Raw genomic sequence first — 23,002 nt, 5'->3', positions numbered from 1 at the left:
CATTATATGTATTATGCTGGTTAATACTGCAGGTGTCCTAATGATGTGTAGTGTGTACTGATATGATTTTGTTGACTTATTAATTTAGGGTCCCTTGAATATGTTTTACACTAACGCTCGATTTCAAAACAATTTCTACAAAACTTCTTGACTAAGAAAAAAATGTAGAAGAAGAATTTAGAGCACATTGCTTTATTCATGTTTCAACTTTTTGTGGAGGGGGGGGGGGGCGTACTATTCTTCTGACCCAAGCACTGCTATGTAAAATGTTGAGAATCTTTTTTATTGGAATGTTAACATTTTTTTGAACATCCTGCACACATGTGAACCTTTTCATATGCTTTCTACAGAAATGTATTGATCCAAGTTACCCTGCAGTAGGTAAACAGTCTTCAAGTTAGTACATATAATATATAGTTGATTTAAGATAATTACGTGGAACTTTAGTCACATATCTATAGAATTAGAATTCGGTTTTCATTTCAATCTCTGACATTAATGGTTTCCTGCAGATATAATCTTGTTTCTTTCTTTGCTAAATTATTTAAAATATGTATTTAAAATAATCTCATTTCGTTTGTTTGGATGCCCGATCATAACTTATAACCATTTGACCGATTTGATTTTAACTTTGACTGAATAAGTCGGTAGAACTATGATAATGTATTCAGCTTGGCTTTTATTCTAAATTGTGTAGGTTTATTTTTAAGGATAAACTTGGTTTCCAGCCAAAGCTGGGTTTTCAAGCTTTTAAACCATAAAACTCCTATATTCGAGACAGAACCCCATCTAATCCTGTGGCTTAGCTCTATGTACTAACATTACGAGTTATTATTTTTCATAAATTTTATGTTAAATTTGCTGATACAATTAAATTTGCTGCCTTCCTAGACCGATAATCTTTTAAACCGAGTTTATTAAAAAGTTGTGGGTTTTCTCGAGACATATTAGAAAACTCTTTATTACAGATCAAGCTAAAATCAATTTTAGTATTCCAGAAAATGAAGTTGATCATAAAAACTTGCTCGAGATAATGTAATTCCAACAGAAACCAAACCATCAATCTTTAATAGTTTTTTGTAGACTGATTACTATAAAAAAGTGCTGGAAAATGTCTGGGGGTAGGGTAAGTTTTTTCCTGATTATCAAACGTATTAATATCTGAAATAGTAATAAAAGTCCCCTAATGAGTGCAAAGACGTGTTCAGAGCCCGTTCTCTCTAAAAATGTATAATCTTTTGTCGTACTTTGAAGGATAGATAGACAATTCTTACGACCAAAATTAAGAGACGTCATATGGTCGACCAATGTAATGATAGAAGTAATGGCCTCCGGGGGAAGGAACCATAATCGACCTTTGATCGAGGGCAGGAAAGCCAGTCAGAACAAATTCTCGTCCGAGCCACCCCGAAATCCTCGTTTTTCTTTTGTTTTAAAAGGCGTCCAATCCTTAAATATAAAAATATTTTTTTTAAATCTGACTGGCTTGATTAAAGTTTCTTTTAATCAATGAGAATGACATACAAGGAATATCTGAAAATGCACGTAAAATGTTTTAAGAACATAAATGATGGATTTACATTAGTTTAAGACATTAAAACCCCAGAAGATATTTTGGAAGGACAAGTATTTCCAGGTGGCTCGAGCGAAAGAATCAGGAGAATATGGCTCAGAAGAGAAATTGTTGTGGCTTGCCTTCCTACCCTCTTAGATCAGTTTCTTTTATCCTTCCTCACAAAGAATTTGAGGAAGTCTCTTACAAAAACTAAGCACTCCCATGATTATGATAATGATGACAATCACAACGACTCTGACGATTAATGATGGACGATGGACGATGTCTAGATAAAGTATGAACGAGTGAACCTGGCTGAGATAGAGTCTAGCAGTGATGATGATGATTATGGAAAACTATTTATGGGAGAACTAAACAGAAGAACATCAAGACCTCAGATGAAAAGAAAAACTGGTGAATAGTGTGCTGCGAGTGGGGGAATGCAGATGGCTATAAACCAGAACATTATTTCCTTCTATGCCACATATTAGCTTGTTTGTCTTCCGGCAGCCGCAACTGTTCGGTCTTCCATTTTAGTGCATTGAAATTGCGATTTTTAATCAGCAGCATTCCGCGAAAGATGTTTCCTTTAAGAAATTTTTTAAAGTTTATTACAGATTAATGAATTAGGTGTTCAGATGATAAACTGCTTTTCAATTTCAAAGAAGATCGATTTTACATCATTGTTTGGTTTGCTTGATTATAAAGATCTTTATATACAGGGTGAGTCAAAAAAGTGTGATTTACGGCGCCTGGTACAAAAGTGTACCTTTTTTCGTGCAACTCTTCTGTATGGAAATTTTTCAATATTTTTGGAAATTTTTTTTATTTTTTTTTGGTACTCCAATTGCCAAAAAAAAATCCGCGAACTTTTTTTTTCTCAAAATCAAAAGTTTAGAAAAGCAAAAATGTGCATATAAATTATTTCTATCGAAATCTAAAATTTTATGTGTATATAAATTATTTCTATCGAAATGTGTATATAAATTATTTCTATCGAAATCTATAATTTTATGTGTATATATATTATTTCTATCGAAATCTATAATTTTATCTGTATATAAATTATTTCTATCGAAATCTATAATTTTATGTGTATATAAATTATTTCTATCGAAATCTATAATTTTATGTGTATATAAATTATTTCTATCGAAATCTATAATTTTATGTGTATATAAATTATTTCTATCGAAATCTATAATGTTATGTGTATATAAATTATTTCTAACGAAATCTAAAATTTTATACAGATTTAATCACAGAATCACAGAAAATTGGCAAAATTGTAACGAAGAAAATTCGCAATTTTCAGTTCTGTTCTAATTTAAAGGAAAAGTTGTTTTTCAATGGTTCTTCAAGTTTCAACTGAACAGCGTATATTTTTGAACTTTTGAATAAACTAAGAAGAAAGGAACTAGAGAATTCAAACTTTTCCTTAAAAATTAGACCAAAACTGAAAATTGCGAATTTTCTTTGTTACAATTTTGCCAATTTTCTGTGATTCTGTGATTCAATCTTTATAAAATTTTAGATTTTGATAGAAATAAATAATATACACATTTTTGCTTTTCAAAACTTTTGCTTTTGAGAGAAAAAAGAGTTCGCGGATTTTCTTTGGACCATTAGAGTACCAAAAAAAATTTACAATTTTCAAAAAATATTTAAAAAACACCATACAGAAGAGTTGCACAGAAAAAGGTACACTTTTGTATCAGGCGCCGTAAATCACACTATTTTTGACTCACCCTGTATATATTTTGCATGACGTGGCGGGATTTTTGAACTTCAAAACATGAAATGTGCCATTTAAAAACGTAATATTTGCCGGAACTCTCATTTTGTGGCATGGAAGATTAAACGGTTGTGGCTTATGGCTGCCGGAAGGCAAAGAGATAATGTTTGGCATGGAAAGTGAAAATGTTGTGTCTTATGGCCGCCTGTTTTCCCCCGCTCATGATGCTTAAACTGAAGTGAGCAGTGCTATATTTTTACCCTGACCAACAGATATTAACCAATATTATTTTTCCCTCCGATAAAAGAAATTGTTTGGTAATTGTCTTCAAAAATTGTTTTGGTCAATATCATTGGTGAGAGGAGTGAGAGAAACAGTTTTCTTAATTCTTTCAGATTCTAAGCAAAAAAAACTCTAAATGTGTAAATAATGACCTCAAATGATGCCCATCTCTAGCTGCAAAGTGCATATATCAATTTTATTCTTATTCCAAAAGAATTTAATCAAAATTTATTTTCATTTTCTTGATATCACACCCAAGATACAATTTTTGTTGTGAATTTGTACTGGAAGAACTAAACTATGAATTGTCCTGATTGTAAAAATATTACTTAAATATTTCTAATCCAACGCTATACTATCAGGTGTCTGCAAGAATGGTGGAGTTATCAGGAAATATAATTTAAAAAACAATTTTAAATCAATCTCAAATTAAACCGAAATATCTTCTGTGTTCGTTTTTGAATTTTAACTTATGTTCAGTGCATGATAACCTTACACCTTGAGAACCTCAAAACTTTCTTTTTTAGGATATTACAAAGGAATTGGGTCTTTGGAACAAAATCAAATATTTAAACCTCAATATCTTTAGAACCCGATGTTGTAAACCTTTGATATTTCAAACTCAGATTATTTGATCTAACAGAATTCTTAGTTTGAAATATCTAAGGTCTACAACATTTGGTTCCAAAGATATAGTGATTAGAAAATCAGAGTTTGTGGCAAAGACTCAATTCCTTTAGTTGAGCCTCTTGTAGAATACATTTTTGTTCAATAAATCTTTCCATTTAATGTTATGTATCGAAAATTTTAACAAAAATTATAAATTCAAAGAAAACACATTTTGTTCTGTCTGAACAACTTGTATACAGAAAGAATAAATTTGGCCAAATCAAATTATAATTGTTATTTAAATATATGTTGAAGGGGTTTATGTGTACTATGTACTGTACTGGTTTGTTTTACAGTGCTAGGGATCGCATCCTACATCGTAGACTTTACGGTTAGTACCCAGGTAGTACATCGAGTACGTATATTACATGAGCACCAACAGGGGCTAGTTTACGGTTAGTACCCAGGTAGTACATAGAGTACGTATATTACATGAGCACATAGAGTCTCAACAGGGGCTAGTTTAAAGCCCTGGGTTTATTAATTAATATTGAACACTTTTAATCGAGAGATAGGTGTAATTTGATACTTTTAAGATATTTGTATAGATTTTTATTTATTAATTGAAGGTAGAATCGTGCCAGATTTTGTCAACTTAGACCACATTTTGGAAAGCTCATGTTGATATTTTATCGTGCTGCTGTGAAATTTACAAACCTTGATTTAAAAATTTACCTTGTATAATTAACGAAACAGTTGTAATATAAGTAAGTGCACTTGTCTTTCAAGCAATTTCAGGCATTCATACAGACACAAGTGTGTAGTGGTTTAAACTAAATAAATTAACTTTTCAAGTAAAAAAAATAAAAATAAAAATCGCCTAAGAATAGATTTATTATCTATAAAAATTACTAAAAGGGGAAAAATTACTTTTAATTTTCTTTTCCAAATTTTGACATTAGAATACATTCTTTTTATTTTTTTTGTTGTAAAAATTAACATTGTTCTTAAACGATAACATTAGTCATTGTGCAAGCTATAAGACCTCATTTTATTCTTGAACTAATAAATTCATTTCGAGTTTGGAGGGTGGAAAGTAGGACTCCCTAGCAGCCTGATTTGATTTGATTTGATTTGATTTGATTTGATTTGATTTGATTTGATTTGATTTGATTTGATTTGATTTGATTTGATTTGATTTGATTTGATTAATTTGATTTAATTTGATTTAATTTGATTTGATTTGATTTGATTTGATTTGATTTGATTTGATTCGATTCAATTCGATTTGATTCGATTTGTCTAGATATTCATTTGATTTGATTTGTCAAGATATTGTCATAATTTTAATACCGCAATACTATATTTAGAATTAATGGTTGCAATTCCAGAGAAAATTGTATTCAACGACCCCCCCTTCCCCCCTAATCATTATTTGATTTTGTTCACTTCTGACCAATGAGCTATCTGTTTAAATGTCTTGGCAGCCAATATTTTTGGATATAATTAGGCTAGGACAGGCCAAGGGAAAACATCTGTAATAATATAATTCATTTTGTTTGTATTTAGAATGCAACTGGTTCAGTAGCTCCTGTAAACTCAAGTGAAGAAATTAATCCAACAACAACTCAGGAGGAATGGACCGACAATAACCAATCAATATCCTCAATGTCGTCTTCAGTTGATTTAAAATTTTCGTCATCTTCTTCTTCAGCCACTCCCCCACCAACATCTCTGCCATCTGAATCATCTGCATCGGCTAATACTTCTATTGAGTCGTCTGATACTAGTTTCTCCTCATCTAAACTTTCATCTGAATCTTCAGATACTAGTTCAGCTTCTGTTAGGGATCCAGGTTCCAGTTCTGCAGATAGTTCTTTTACATCAAGTAGTTCATTGGCAGATTCTACATCCACAGTACTAGAGGAGCTAGAGAGAATTTTGGATGAAATTGATGAAACATTTTGAATAATGTCCAGAAGTTGATACTTTCGAGTGAAATAGCGCGATACTGCAACTCTTGATCTCGACATACACTCTGACAACTTTTGAATTGGAGAGATAAGTGCTTGGTTCCTCGATCTTAGCTATCCTTGCTAGGTTTTGACCACTCCCCTTATCCCCTTTTGAGTTTCAAAAGATATGGATAACTTTATCCATAGCGAATATGAAGACAAACTTTTTTACCTTAAACATCATGAGGCTTTTGAAATTCAACTTAAAATTTCAGATGGAAAGTGATCTTTATCCAATCTTCATTTAGATGATATTTTGTTACAGCCTAAAATTAATAATAGATTTAATCATCATCTGTGTTAAAAGAAAAATGATTATATATATAAGGGGAATTATCTTATTTATCACCCGCCTTATGCAAAGTTTTATCACTTTTCTATAGATTAGCCGGGAATTACTGTGTTAAAAATTAAGTTTATTATATTTGATAAATCTGGGATTGAATTTGATCAATATGAGCTAGGTCACTACATATCGCCATATCAAATCCAGAATTACTAACTCACAGTTAAAGATTCAGTGGTTCAGGATATGTACCGGGGGTAGGTAGTTCAGCAACCCTTTCCAATTCATTTCATTTGGTCTAGGGTTTGAAGCAAACTAAACGTTTCGTGAGAAAATGCAAAAAATATTCATGCGAAATTTCGCATTTTTTCGTGAAATTCCGCATTTTTTCGCGAAAATGAATGGAGCGTAAAATACGAAAAAGAAGCAAAATTTTCACGAAAAAACAGTTCCGCGAAAACCATAGGTATTTAGTCTTTTTGATGAATTTTCGCATTTTTTTAATTTGGAATTTTTTCGCAAAAATTTAGCATTTTTCGCTAGCAAACGAAAGGCGAAAATTTTCGCAAACATTTTTTTTCGCGAAAAATTTTCTCGGAACGATGTTCCCTTTTCGCTGCAAACCCTAGTTTGTTCCCTGGGGTCATAATTTTAAATTTTCCTTTTCTCATTTGGAATATTCTAAAGTATATTTTATTGTGAAATTAGTTTGTTTATATATTATAATTTTTATAATTCAATAGAATAGAATAGAATTCAACAAATATAATTTCATCGCTGGTTTATTTTCGCCGAGGCAGGATGTGATTGTAAACTTATTTATAGAAATGTAAAAATGCATTTTGCTGAATCATTATTAGAATTGAAAATAGAAACATAGATTAGATATATAGATTGGAGGTCGATAGATAGCGACAATTTTAGAGCACGGGCAGCCGTAGTACATTTGAATTTTCGAGCCGGGTCAACCTTTCCAGTCCCAGTTTCTACTGTACCAGCTCTATGGACTGGACTAGCCGGTGCAACAAGGTTGACGCGGTCAGACTTTATGCTCAATATAGGCAGAATTTACTTTTACTAAAGGGGCAGATTTGCGTGAGAGGAAACCCTAACAACATTTGGTAAATAATATCAAATTCACCGAAATGATTTTGTAATTGCTTAACATATATTCCAAAATAAAGGGATATGAACCTTTGTGAGATGTCCTTTTTAAAATATCAAACGTCTTGCAAAGCTAAAGGAGTGGGGGTGGGGGGAGGCAAAGTTTAAGCTAAATAAAACTCAGTTGCTTAATACTTTAATTTGACTTAATTCATAATAATTAAAGGCTTTTAGCCAGTCCAAATATCATTTTTAAAATTGTGGTCATTGAATAAATATAATTATTGTCCAAACTATGTTAGTTGTGTTATTTTTATTTAACCAGCTTTTGTTTGTTTGTTTGTCAATACAAACTCCTCTTTATAATACCAGTGCAACATCTGGTTTACTGCTCTAAATATATGTTTCTGAAGAATGTTAATATCTTACAATTGTTATTTCTAAAATAAAACAAAGCCGCCCAACTCTGCTGCAATTATTTACAGAAATTATAAAATAAAAATAAAGTATTGTCCTGAATCACAAAATTTGACCCATTAAAGAAAGAAAAGACGACATTTACGCCATCTTATTTGATATTGTTGTTTAAAATTTTTTTTTTGTAATAGCAACCTTTAACTGAAATGGATCTGTGTGTACACTGCTACGATGCAGGATGTTCATTGGACCATTTACAATTTTAAGTCGTCTTCCTATTCTAAAGTTGAGTGGGCTCCACTGTAAGATCTTTTAAAGTACCTCTCATTTTGATGATACTTGCATTGCTCATTGTATGATCACTAAATAAATCCTATTTTTGATTATTATGATAATATTTAAAAATATTTATAACATAACACTGCAAAAGATTAGAAGGGTCGAATATATTGTGTAAATATAATTATGAGAGTAAACATATTTGCGGAGAGCAGAGAGAGGGGGGGTAGAGGGAGGAAAGCACAAGATTTAGAGAAAAAAGGCCATGCAGAATAGAAAAATGGGATTGTATAATTGTTAACCGTTTTTATAGCTATCTGCCTGATTGTTAGCCGTTTTTATAGCTATCTGTATAATTGTTAACCGTTTTTATAGCTATCTGTATGATTGTTAACCGTTTTTAAAGCTATCTGCCTGATTGTTAGCCGTTTTTATAGCAATCTGTATAATTATTAACCGTTTTTATAGCTATCTGCATGATTGCTAACCGTTTGTATAGCTATCTGTATGATTACTAACCGTTTTTAAAGCTATCTGCATGATTGTTAACCGTTTTTAAAACGATGGGTCACAGCAAACAAACCACTCGTTTTTAACTTTTATAAAACGATACGATTGTTTAATGTTTAAAAGGATCTTTTTTATAACAAAAATTCGCTTATGAATCTGAGTTTTATGACAATTGATATAAATTTTTTTTAAGGAACCATAAAATATTAAACACGATCTTTAAGTCGTCTTGTAACTGTTATGTTTAGTTTGATACTCAGTATGGACTGAAAGGGGAAAGTTTGTTTTATCCCCATCCTTCTTCTTGTATTGTATGTTCCGGATGTTGGACATATTTAGTTTATTCTGTAAACTCAGTGAAGCAAGCAGTTATCCAACCTGACCAAGTAATACAATCTAAATCAGAAAACAAAATTGGAGAAAGATTTAAACGGATCAGAATATGGATGAGATCATTAAGAAGAATGATACCTTGAAATGGAAAAGGATGAGTATAAGACTTTATAAGTAATACAGGGTGTCCCAATAAACATGGGAATTCAGTGACGAATTCGATATCGTCTTTTCAAATAATTCTTTGATTTAGTATAGTGATACCTACTGAGAAAGCTAAAATCTGTAAGAGTTTCGTCTGCTATGTTAACATTTTGTTTGTTTATGTTTTGACTGCATACGGTTGTACTTGGTAAAACAAGAAAATTGCAGTATACAAACAGAGTAAACTTGTCTGTCTTCACTGTTCATCTTGCGGAGACATTATAGACACGTATTCACAGTCTTTTACCCTTTTCATAAAATAAACTCTAGCAGACATAATTATATAATGGCTTTTGAAATAAGGTATTACAATGCTAATTCATAACAAAGACGATATCGTATTCGTCACTGAATTCCCATGTTTTTTCGGACACCCTGTACACAAGGCTCTAATCGTTGCATGATCCGAACCGGCACAAAGATCTACCGATCTATTATGTAATTGTACTAAATATGCATTCACGCGTATAAACATGGTCTAGACTACCCAGTGTAAAATCAACCCAGTTTTATGCATCAGAATCTGAGTTTTATGGCAATTAATATCAATTCCTATTATTTTCCTAATTTATTCATAAGAAGGAATAAATCCGAATAATTAAGAGTAAGTAAGAATGAATAAGAGTATGTAAGAATCAATAAGAATATGTAAGAATGAATAAGAGTATGTAAGAATGAATAAGAGTATGTAAGAATTAATAAGAATATGTAAGAATTAATAATAAGAATATGTAAGAATGAATAAGAATAAGTGAGAATGAATAAGAATATGTAAGAATGAATAAGAATAAGCAAGAATGAATAAGAATAAGTAAGAATGAATAAGAATAAACAGGAATGAATAAGAATATGTAAGAATGGATAAGAATAAGTATGAATGAGTAAGAATATGTAAGAATGAATAAGAATAAGTAAAATAATGAATAAGAATATGTAAGAATGAATAAGAATAGGTAAGAATGAATGAATATATAAGAATAAGCAAGAATGAATAAGAATATGTAAGAATGAATAAGAATATGTAAGAATGAATAAGAATATGTAAGAATGAATAAGAATATGTAAGAATGAATAAGAATATGTAAGAATGAATAAGAATATGTAAGAATGAATAAGAATATGTAAGAATAAATAAGAATATGTAAGAATGAATAAAAATGAGTAAGAATATGTAAGAAAGAATAAGAATAAGTAAGAATAATTGAGAATTAGTAAGTCTGAATAACAATAAACTTAAAAATAAATAAGAGTGAGTTATTTAATTAAAAAGAATAAGACAGAATGAATAAAAAATAATTAAAAATGAATTAGAATAAAGCAATAATTTAAGTAAAAACAGCAAGCATTAATTGAATAAGACTGAATTTTAGATAAGACTAGTTAAGAGAAAATTGCGTCTATATTTAGAAAAACAATGTTTAGAAGAAAACAAAGAAAGTATGAAAGATAAGAATAGATAAGAATAGATATATGTAGTGTGTAGACTGTAGATCTATACTTAGCTAATTAGTAGTTGGTAATTAGTTTCATCCTATTCCTTAGGAATAACCCAAGCTTTAACCAAATCTAACAACATTTTAAAAAATTCTTTCTTTTCAAAAATTTGGAATAAATCATTATCGCACAATATTTTTGAAGTAACAGAAGTGGCTGGCGTTGTCCAGGTTACTCATACTAACTTCTGCCTTTTACCCGCGCTTGGTCTTAATTCATGATTTTCGGTGAAGGGCCCAGTGCAGTGCCAGCGTTGCCCGTGGAATTTTTAAAAATTCTAATTATTTTGCCACCCCTACACCCCGCTCCATTTGCATATGTGTGTGACAAAAAACCTCGAGTCTATTGCAAAAAACGAGCAGGATTATCCCAACTACCTTCAAACTGAAGGGGAAAAAACAATCAATTAGTTGCAGTATTTAAATTTTCGTGTCTAGGGCTACAAAAAAGTCTAATTGAGTTGGTTAGGTAAAACCAAAGCTTATGGCGACACTTCAAAGTCTATTTGGTCTTAAAATTTCATGCATAGATTGTTTAAATGTTAATATATAGAAATTATTTGCTTTATCTGGAATATGGAGTTAGTGTTTAATTACTGAGAAAGGATAAAACAATATTATTTTAAATTATTTTCCATATTTTGTAAATAAACCACGCCCAATTCTAATTTCAGTAATAACAATTCTCTCAGGTCTCCTGGGACCAGTGTCGCGTTAAATAATGCCCAGGCGTGAGATAATGCCCACAGAAATATAGACAAATATATAACTTACTCATCGACTGTAAAGCATCGTTACGGCCTGGGCTTTTACCTCAAGAACTCACTTATAGGTTTTAGCGTTTACCTTGCTTCTGATTTCATTTTAAAAGGAGTAATGGGCAAAACACTGCTCGATTTTTGCACGAGAGCGTGCACTAACCGGGCGGGTGGTTTTTAACGTCACACCGGGTAAACTTTTTTTAGTATTATAAGTAAGCCTTACACATATGGCATGTCCGAATCACAACAATACGGTATCCCAGCTTTCCACTTTTGGTCTGAACAAGGATAAATGAAGTAACCTGATGCTGGTCTAAACCTGTTTTAACAGATTATTTTCATAATCTAAACAGAATTCATAGTTTGAAATAATGGGTTTGCAAATATATAAAGATTAGAAAATAAGAGTTTGTTGCATAAACTCAGTACCTTCCTACCTAAACTTTCAGATTTTTTACAATTTTTGTGTTGGNCCCCCCCGCTTTATTTTACTCAAAATAAATTGCATCTGTTCCTTACCATAAAATGTATTCTAACATTGCTGATCCCCTGACATAGTAACTACACGTGACACATTATACCTTCAAATTAAATCGTATTTATGATCACACAAAGAAAGAAATTCCAGCTCTAAGTAAAAGTTATGATCTGTAAAAATGTCATACCATAGACGTGCATCAACATTCAAACATGAAGTAGGTTTAAAGTTTTTGAGAATAAAAACCGAGCTTAAGTCATATCTTCATATACCCCAATGCGCGCATGCTTTATAAAGAATTTAACATGATAAATTTGAAAAAAGTCTAGCTATTCCAAAATGCTAAGACAAGTTAAAAGGTCAAACAACTTTTGTGTGATGTCTTTCTCTGTCATTGTGCTCTTTTAGAATACGAAAAGATTTAAGTGGATGTGGTGCCACGAGAAAATTAAGTAATGTTTTCTTGATTCTTAGTTTTACATAAACATATTGTTAAACTCAAGTTTTGATTACTAATAGTCCAATGGTCATTAAACACAGCAATTGTTCTGTGGACACAGACATATTTTACTTAAAAGGTTGATTGAAGTAAAACATTATAGAACCCCAACGTATTTTGCGGGAGAATTTTTTTTTATAATTTAGAAAAAAATTAACTTTTTTGTAAATATTGTAGCTTATCATTATTTTTTTTAACATACCCTGGACATTAAAGGAGCGAAATAGTTTAATGACTATCAATATTATTGGTTTAATTTAGTTTGTATATTATATGACAACAACGTACTGTAAGTGCTCAGTCCGTTAGGGTCCCCGAGAGAGTTTGCTGTACTAAAAATAATAACGTCAAAAATCACTAAACTATTTCGCTCCTTTAATGTCCAGAGTATGTTAAAAAAATAATGATAATGATAATGATTAGGTACAATTACTACAAAAAAGTTTAATTTTTTCTAAAATATAAAAAATATTCTCCCGCAAAATACGCCTGTATGCTATAACGTTGGGTTTCTATAATGTTTGACTTCATTTTTAAGGTACTGGTACTGCAGTAAACTATTTAATTTATGACAAAATCATGCACACATAATATTATTGCTTTAACGTCGTCTCATATTTCACAGTTTTATGGGTCTCGCTGTCAGTAACGTACGAGTGTTGTTTTTTATTTTAAAGTGTACAACTGTTCTTAAATTTAAGAAAAGTTTTTTATTATGAATTTTTACCTTTTTCTGAAACTGTCTCTATTAACGTTCTAAATCTAAGGAAATATCTCACTTCACAATGATAATATCTCACTTTCACTGAAGCATTTCACTATCTGTAACATTACAAATAGTAAAGCTAAAAAAGAGAACATTATTAAAAATGAGATTAATGTTTTAAAAGTTACTAAAATATTCATAAAATTAAATTGAAATGAAATTAAAATTTAAGTTATGTCTTGTATGGCTCTACTTTTTTTTCATCCAATGTTTTTGTTAAGAGAATTTGATACAAGACGTTGCCGACAGACCTCAAAATAAGTTATTTGCAATAAATTGGTTGATTTTTGAGTTGGTTTGGCCTTTTTAAAGGTTCCATTAAAATATAAGAAGTTTTACAAATTAAAAAATTAAAATATTTGCAAAAAATTAACTAAATATTAACGTATTAAAACGCCAATTTTTTTTCGTTTTTAATCTCTTTAATTAGAAGAAATAAAAAATGATTTATTAACATGAGGGAATTGTTTATCGTCAAGGGGATTTGGGCCATTTCAAAGATAGGACATTTCATAGGACATTTCATAGATAGAACATTTCATAGAAAGAACATTCATAGATAGGACATTTCATGGATAGGACAAGTCATAGATAGGACATTTCATAGATAAAACATTTCATAGATAGGGCATTTAATAGATAGGGCAAATAAATAGATGAGACATTTCATAGATAGGACATTTTATAGATAAAACATTTCATAGATAGGACATTTCATAGATAGAGAAGATTTTCCATTGTCATATGAGGAGATTTTTATCTACGAAATTTTTTTTCTTAGATTTTTCAAAGACAATGAAAAATGTAAATACAAAGCTCCCCATAGACATTGCTACAAAAAACAATAAAAACTTTATTTATTTTTTTAAGAACTAAAAATTCAACTTTTTTAAATGTAAAAACCTTTCTGTCAATTTAAAGTTTTTGTTAAATGAAAATGCTTCAGTGAATTGTTAAAAATCCGAAAACAAAATTGGAAAAACTGACAGAGAAGATTTTTCATAGAGAAGGGAAAATATGAAGATAAAAAAATTTGAAAAAAAAATCTGCTCTGTCTATGAAATGTTTTATCTATGAAATGTCCTATCTATGAAATGTTTTATCTATGAAATGTCCTATCTATGAAATGTTTTATCTATGAAATGTCCTATCTATGAAATGTCTCATCTATGAGCTGTCCCATCTATGATATTGTTATTATGACATGTCTTTCTATGAAATGTCCCAACGGGTGTTAAGAAACTTCTCAAAAAGCATAAAACTGAAAAAAATGACGAATTGATTTTCTCCCTGAATTCATCCAAGGCAGATCTTTTTTTCCTTTATATTCCTAGTGTATATTTCCCTCTTTACATTAGCAAACATTGACAGAGAAAAGGGGAGGGGGGGGGGGGTGGAGGGGGCACAGTTCCAATCCTCACGGAGCTCTGTAAAGCAGGATGCTCTGTACAACAGATAGCTTTGTACAATAGAAAGTTTTTTACAACAGGAAACTGTACAACAAGGACCTCTGTAACTTAAGCTTTGTACAACAGGGAGCTCTGTACAACATGGATCTATGTACAACAAAGATCTTTGTACAAGAGGGAGTTGTGCACAATAAGGAGCTTTGTACAATAAGGAGCTTTGTACAAAAGGGAGCTCTGTACTACAAGGAGCTCTGTACAAAAACTACAGGGATCTGTATGTTGATCTAATAATCGGGAGCTTTACAATTAAAAACAATTTATTTTTCTTTCTTTCACTAAGTTATTAAAAATTTGATCGGTAAATGCCTGTCTGTTTTAGACAGGAATATTTGTAAAATGGAAACAATTTTTCTTTTCCAGAATTCCGGAAAACCATGAAAACCATTGAAAATATATATTAATCCTTCTTCTTCAAGAATTCCTTGCGAAATATACTTTAAAAGGTTTATTTAAATAGTATGCAGACATTTAGGACATCAAAATTGTAAAATAATGTAAAATACACAAAAATCTAATTTGATAAATTTGGTAATTTTTTTTGCCGAAATATAGGTTGATAGATATTTGATAGATAGATAGATATTTGATAGATAGATAGATAGAAAGATACACACTGTAAAGGAGGCCAACATTCTACTGTCGCAGAATAGAATAAACTGAGCAAAGTTCTAGAGGGAACCAACCCTATTCTTTATCTATCTATCCATCTATCTATCTATCTATCTATCTATCCATCCATATAAATATATATATATCATCTTTTTATATATTTATATCTGGCTACAAATTTACTTATCTATTCATCTCTATATAAACCTATTTTGATAATATAAACTTAAAAATATATCGACTGCAAATTCATTTACATAAAAATGACTCACTCAACCATGCACTCCTTGAGTCATTTTCATAAAATTTTAATGAACTTCATAGAATTGTTTTTTTTTAATTCTTCCAATCATTTTTGCTGTTAATGGTTCTACTCAGAATATAATATTTTTGGCGTTCAGGGTAAAAAAACTAAAAACAAGAATACCCTTTTTCACAGTTTAAATTATCCATATATATAAAAATTTGCAGCTGAAACGACCAGGTCCAATTTTGTTTGTGGTAACTGATATGAATCCGACCAGAGAAGGTGTAAGGCCTGTCGAAATCAAAAAATTTTGCCTTGAAAAAATGTCAAATAAATTTTTTTTTGTGGGGAAATTTAAAGAAAATTTATATAAACAACAAACTTCGCAAAATGTTTAGTTATAAGAAGTACGTAAAAAAATAGCATCTTAAAAGCTAGCAACATATGTGGAGGCAAAAATGATTTCTAGAAATAGGGCGTGACGCGACCTGAATGCTATAGTTATTCTAAAATGCACCAATAGAAAGCAATGGTTATTAAGGCAATAATCACTTTACAGAAAATTATTTCCAAATACAGTCTAGCACAGTTTCTTAGTTGTTTTAAGTAATAGAAAGTGTGTTATGAACTAAATATTCAAGACAGTCTAAGAACAGAACTATTCAATGCAATATTCCGCATTTTATTAGTATTACTCAACCCCACTCCTTCACTCCTTTCTTATAAAAAAACTGGGAATTTAAAGGGACTGCGGAGTAATTTCAAGTCATCCCACATTTATAGATTGGTGTGTTCGATTCACGTTCTGCTTTTGGTTTTGGTACTATTTTTAGTTCTGATTCTAATTTTGGTTCTGATAGTTCTGGTTCTGGTTCTAGTTCTAGTTCTGGTTCTGGTTCTGGTTCTGGTTCTGGTTCTGGTTCTGGTTCTAGTTCTAGTTCTAGTTCTAGTTCTGGTTCTGGTTCTGGTTCTGGGTCTGGTTCTGGTACTTGTTCAAGTTCTGGTTCTTGGTCTGGTTCTGGTTCTGGTTCTGGTTCTGGTTCTGATTCTGGTTCTGGTTCTAGTTCTGGTTCTGGTTCTGGTTCTGGTTCTGGTTCTGGTTCTAGTTCTAGTTCTGGTTCTGGTTCTGGTTACAGTTCTGGTTCTGGTTCTGGTTCTAGTTCTAGTTCTGGTTCTGGTTACAGTTCTGGTTCTGGTTCTGGTTCTGATTCTGGTTCTTGTTCTGGTTCTGGTTCTGGTTCTGGATCTGGTTCTGGTTCTGGTTCTAGTTCTAGTTCTGATTCTGATTCTGGTTCTGATTCTGATTCTGGTTCTGGTTCTAATATTAGTCAGGTTCCAATGTAACGTGTTGACAGATTCCCCCATTAAACCTGGTGAGGGGGTTGTCCTGTTTAGGGAGGAATTGGAGGTTTGAAGTGAGAAAAACCTTTTCGTAAATTTAAAAATGTTTTCGTTTTGCTGCATAATTAACCAACCCGAATAATTATGAAAAAAATATTATTTCACAGTTATCAAAAGGTTAGAGAAAAAAGCAAGAAACTAAACATTCGCGTCAAGTTTTCGTTTATTAGTTAGAAATTAGGTTTCGGAGTGTTTAGTTCTTTTCCAAAATTACTTAGTTGGATTTTATTCAGTTAATCTTTAATCCGGTCCAGGATTTCTATATGCTTAGCCTCTTTTTCTTTAGAATAATGCATCTGTATAAGGAGTATTTAATTTCTTTAATCTATGTGTAAAAATCTGTAGTGTGGTGTTTTGTTCTGAGTTTTTAGGTATTCCAGATTTTCGTCTGATTTCAAACTATTAATAACCAAGCAACAATAATTTAATGGATAAAGTTGAGAGTATTTTATAATTTCAACATTTGTACTTAACCTACGATAAAAATAATAAAAAACAACATTTTCACTTGCCTCCAATAAAGGATGGGAAAACTGTTTTATAAACTTGGAGACTCACTTAAAGGGACCCGGTCTGAAATAATAACATAAAAAATACAAAAATTGAAAGGTAGTTTGAATAAAAAATATATGCATTTCTGAGTCACGACAGAAAATGTGAGCAATGAAAAAATCGAAGTAAAATCTGAGAAAAAAACGCTTTTTTGTTAAAAAACATAAACCAAATTTCTTATTATCAAGGGAATAAATCTGCAAAAATGTTATACTTGTAACTAAATCAAGTTCCATAGTAATGAATGGGTGAAACCGAAAGTCCTGCACAAAACAAAAGCTAAAAATAAAAAAAAATAATTTGAGCATGTTTCCTATAGAATTTATTTCAAAGACTACAAAAGAGTGAAAAGAAAGGTTTGTACTAAAATTACATTTGTAGCAGAATAGTTTGATAAAAACTAAATTAAATCATAATTATTATTATCATATAATTGCAGTTTTAAATACTTGGCTCTACATGAGGTGGTATAGGTTTGAAACAGTGGAAGTAGGATGTTTTCGCGGATTAAAGCTGGACGGTTTTTTTCTTCGTAAATCCGCAAACAGTCCTTACAAAATGGAAGTTTACGTGATGATATTGTGACGTCATTCTTTTGACTACTTAACAAAAAGACTTAGGCCAAGGGATTGTTTAAAATATTTTTTTTCGAGACAGTTTTGTAATGGCGTGTTGATTATTATTCCCGACGCGATTTCTTTCATGAATTGTTTTAACTCCACCAGTCAATTCCAGTCTTTAAGAGAGAGAGAGAGAGAGCGAGAGATTTTACAAACAAATTTTAGTTTCTTTTACAACATAAATGTTTTTATCTTAGTTCCGTTACAGCATAGTTCCGTTATATTCTAATTCCGTTACAACATAGTTCCGTTATTTCTTAATTGCGTCACATCTTAGTTCCGTTACATGTAATCAATTGTACAAAATGTACACATCCAGTGGGGTTAATAATATACATTTAGGTTTATATCATGGAGGAGCCGTCTAACGTAAAGGGAAAAGAAGAGAAGAAGGGTGAAGAAGGGTTTAATATTCATTTTGTCCGCCACGGTATCCGCTACGTTCTCCGCCACCGTAACCTCTACCTCCGCCGCCACGACCACCATAGCCTCGCTCTCCTCCGCCGTAACCTCCACGTTCAACTCCGCCATAGCCTCGGTCTCCGCCACTATAGCCTCGGTCTCCTCCGCCATAGCCTCCACGCTCTCCACCCCCGTATCCACCTCTACCTCCGCCACGGGGTCCACCTCGGCCTCTCTCTCCGCCACCTCTACCGCCTCCTGGTAGAAATAGATAATATTAGATTTTTATACATTAAAAAATGTTTTTCAAAGTTTTGTTTAAAATTATGTAATCACGCCAAACTAATATTAAACTCCTCCTATTGAAGAGCTGTTAAGAAGAATTTTTTTTTTTAATTTCTAATATATTAACGATAAGTTTTCTTATTACTTTTGCGTAAAATAAAACTAGAGGAGCCCCGAGGTCAAAAAGTCGCACCAGTAATTTCGCATGAATTTGACCATTTCCTTTTGTCAAAAACACAATCAAAAATATAAAAAATTAATGAATTGAAAGATGGTTAGTAAAAATGTTAACAATAAAGCATTTTAAACAATGAAAATATAAATGGTAAAATTATTATTTCTGAGGTCCAACTTGATTTTGAGATAAAAAAATCTTTAAATTTATCAAAAACAACTCACTTCCTCTTCTTTCTCCGTCCCCGTACCCTCCCCGCCTCTCTCCATCTCCATAGCCTCCTCTTCCGCCACTGTAACCGCCGTCGCGATTTCCATAACCGCCACGCCTTTCTCCATCCCCATATCCGCCTCGCCCTCTTCCGCCACGTCCCCTGCCACCACCGCCGCCTCCGCCACCCCCGGCACGACCCTTGGCCACATCAACCTGAAAAATTCAAATATTCATGTCTTACATAAATTAAAATATACCAGAGACGTCATAGACCTTAAATATTTCAAACTAAAGATTTTGTTAGATCAAATAAATAAAGTTTTAAATATTAAAGGTTTACACCATCAGGTTTCTAAGGTATTAGAAAATTTGAGATTATGAGAAAGCCTCAATTCCTAATTCTTCGTTATAACAAAGAAATGTTAGTCTCATCAAATAAACTTTATATTAAATGAACTGTGCAGAATAACCAAAAAAGGATTTTAAAGACGACTGCACGGACTTTTATTAAACTTATTTAGTTTCATCTTTTGATAAATTTAGTTGTATAAAAATTATACCTTAATCGATTGACCGAATATTGTGGCTCCGTTCATTTCTGTAGTAGCAGTAATTGCATCCTCCTAGTTCAGCCAAACTTCATATATAAAAGCTAAAGTGAGCCTCATAAAACTGTGGAATAGGAAGACGACTTTCAGATTAAAATTGTGATTTTGAATAGTCCAATGAAAATGAAACACCACAATTGGGCAGTGAAAACAGGCCAATTTAACTTAAAAAGATAATTTTCAAGCTAATAGTAAAAAATGTTTGCTTCATATTAACTTCTATTACACTTAAATGTCGTCTTCTAATTACACAGTTTCGGGTCTCAATGTATCAAAAAATGCGAGTAACGTGTTTAATAATTAGATTAGTGTTAAAGATTTGTTAAGGCAATCTTTTAAGTTCATTTAATAATTATTCACACCTTTATGAAAGTAATAATGAAAGCTAGAAAAATAATGATTTTCTTTTCATAACTTCATGGTTCAACCAGGAGAAATCAAATGGTTTGTAAAAGGAAATGAGTGAAAAATCTTAAAGTTATTTCAAGAAAATGTTTTGTTCTGAGCAAAGCTTCAATTAAAATGTCTTGCGTCATCGTTTAAGAAAATAAGGTATAGTGCATTGTAAAAATAATACACTGTAATTGAATTGGAAGAATGAATTGTTTTAAATCCAATTCCATGTCTTTATCAAATTTTCAGACAAAGAGGCCATATTTTTTCTTTATCAAATCTTGACTCAAAAAGAAATAATTGAACTCAATGGAAAATATGTTTGATACTATACATACATACAGTACACAGTTGGTCCCAATAAACCAAGGAATTTAAATATATATTTGCCAACTCATGGCTCTTAGGGACATCTTTAAATGGCTAAATTGGCTTTCTTCCTAATTGAAAAAATGGGGATATCATGCCTATTTTTAAAAACTTGAACAATCCCTTTAAACGTTTTAATCAGAACAAGTTATGTTGAGACTGTTTCCTTGTTATCGAAAGTTACGAAGGCGTAACCCTTCCCAGTATTGTAGGTATCAACAACCAAACCAAACTTCTCAAATTCAACCTAAAAATATTAGATTTGAAAAAAACCAATATCTACTATTTATATATAAAGTCGTAATCTCTGTTCGTTTGTCACAGTGAACCAAAGGTTGCAAACAATTACGTGCAAAACGGCCAGAATTTTGTTTATAGTTCCCAAACTAAAGCAAAAATGTGCGTCATAGTTTTTAAATGTTCATTTCAAGGGCTACAAAAATGTAAATAAAAGTAAAGTTAGCTTTAAAGGTAAAATCAAAGGCCAAGACTTGATGCAACTTTTCAAAGCAATCAGGATAATATGTTTTTTTTTTTAATTTGGTTTAAAAATTATTAAATTAATTAATTAATTTAATTAATTTAATTGGTAGGGAAAGCTGGGTTCCCAATTTAGTTTATAAAGTACCTGAATTTCAATATTTGGGGTCCCTTCAGACACTCCATAGACAAAAAGACGACATCCCTCCTCTGACGACATTTTGATTTTTCAGTCACAAAATGGATTCTCTCTCTTTCTCTCGCTCCCTCTCTCTCTCTCTCAGACTAGATCCCCTTCACACCAACAATTTTACAGCTCCCGACAACACCTGACAAAAAAATAAATTATCTGCTGTAAAAATAAGAAATTCGCATTTATCGATAAATCTCATGATCAGTATTCAGATAGAAAAAGAAGTGTATCTCCATCAGGCTCGCAACTGAAAGTTTTTGAGAAAAAAGTTTTTGAAAACCCCACTTATTTTACTTTAAATTTGATCTTACGTTTTTGATCTTGAGGTGGGGGGGGGGGGGGGAAAATATGAAGATAAAAAAATTTGAAAAAAAAATCTGCTCTGTCTATGAAATGTTTTATCTATTTATGTTTGGTAATCTAGACAGATAATGATATCAAATTTTTGCGACAATGCTGGACCGACTTTGTGTTCTAGTATAGTAGCTCCTCAAGTTTAGATTTACCCACCAATGTATGAAAAAGCACATTGTTACAAATTATATAGTAGTTATGCTTAAAAACATTTGATATTTGGACCTTGAATATTTACTTTAATTAAACGTGTAATAATCGTTTGACATATATATAACAAATATAACAATTACATCAAAAGTCAGAATATATTATTATTACATTTACATATAACCATCTATTGCCTGAATTCAACTAAATGTCGCATTACCATTATCATCATTTTGTATCAATTATTAAATAATGGTTCTACTTGTCTAAAAATTCTGTATTCTCTTGAAATAATCTAGCGACTGGACATGGATTACAAGTTGATATATATATATTATATAATGAGTATACAAGTTACCTCGGTAAACGGTGTGAGCTCTCTGTCTAGAAAGTCTAAATATGGAGTCCAGCTTCATGTCTGTACAAGACACTAGACCTGCGCACAATTCGGAGATCTACAACTTTAAATCTACGCAAATTCAGACTTTTTGCAAACATTTTTAGAACAAGTTTTAAATATCTTTGCTAAAAATTTTAAAGATTTCTGGAAATAAATCTTTTTGATGGAAAATTATCTTGTAAATGTTTTGAGAAAGGGTCAATTTCCTAAAGTTTCGTAGGTATAAAGTGCATTAGTGGCTTTCCCTAGTTCTGCGCATGCGTTAATTTCAGGCTATAGTTAGATGGGTGAAGTAGAAAATATATAAGAAGGAAGAAGGATAAGAGATATATTGGAAGAAAGGAGGAATATGAGATGTATTGGAAGGAAGGAGGAATATGAGATATACTGGAAGGAAGGAGGATAAGAGATATATTGGAAGGAAGGAGGAATATGAGATATATTTGAAGGAAGGAGGAATATGAGATATATTGGGAGGAAGGAGGATAAGAGATATATTGGAAGGAAGGAGGATAAGAGATATATTGGAAGGAAGGAGGATAAGAGATATATTAGAAGGAAGGAGGAATATGAGATATATTGAAAGGAAGGAGGAATATGAGATATATTGGAAGAAAGTAGGAATATGAGATATATTTGAAGGAAGGAGGAATATGAGATATATAGGAAGGAAGGAGGAATATGAGATATATAGGAAGGAAGGAGGGATAGGAGATATATTGGAAGGAAGGAGGAATATGAGATATATTGGAAGGA

At 31.5% G+C, this 23,002-nt stretch overlaps 2 protein-coding genes across 3 annotated transcripts; one reads left to right on the top strand and one right to left on the bottom strand.

The window, feature by feature from the left end:
* The first annotated feature begins 952 nt into the window (after window positions 1-952).
* On the top strand, window positions 953-7,172 carry LOC111710358 (suppressor protein SRP40). Of its 2 annotated transcripts, none has more exons than XM_023484423.1 (5): window positions 953-1,126; window positions 1,846-1,969; window positions 3,935-3,962; window positions 4,497-4,584; window positions 5,751-7,172. In XM_023484423.1, exons 1-5 carry the CDS (start codon window positions 1,112-1,114, stop codon window positions 6,147-6,149), a joined length of 654 nt encoding a protein of 217 aa, XP_023340191.1. In that variant the 5' UTR covers window positions 953-1,111; the 3' UTR covers window positions 6,150-7,172. The 2 variants fall into 2 exon arrangements, with proteins under 2 accessions (XP_023340191.1, XP_023340192.1); XM_023484424.1 differs by having other exon boundaries at window positions 954-1,126; window positions 4,497-4,572.
* A 10,737-nt stretch (window positions 7,173-17,909) lies between these two features.
* Window positions 17,910-22,304, bottom strand: LOC111710357 (glycine-rich RNA-binding protein 2). The gene is made up of 6 exons (XM_023484421.1): window positions 22,205-22,304; window positions 21,298-21,478; window positions 20,836-20,916; window positions 19,860-19,922; window positions 19,311-19,512; window positions 17,910-18,884 (listed from the first exon to the last, which is right to left on the bottom strand). Exons 2-6 carry the CDS (start codon window positions 21,367-21,369, stop codon window positions 18,631-18,633), a joined length of 672 nt encoding a protein of 223 aa, XP_023340189.1. The 5' UTR covers window positions 21,370-21,478; window positions 22,205-22,304; the 3' UTR covers window positions 17,910-18,630.
* Window positions 22,305-23,002: the final 698 nt, after the last annotated feature.

Source organism: Eurytemora carolleeae, unplaced genomic scaffold (assembly GCF_000591075.1).
Source record: "Eurytemora carolleeae unplaced genomic scaffold, Eaff_2.0 scaffold1049, whole genome shotgun sequence".
NCBI lineage: Eukaryota > Metazoa > Arthropoda > Copepoda > Calanoida > Temoridae > Eurytemora > Eurytemora carolleeae.
The sequence above is the reverse complement of the archived record's forward strand: the minus strand, read 5'-3'. Positions and strand labels throughout refer to the sequence as shown.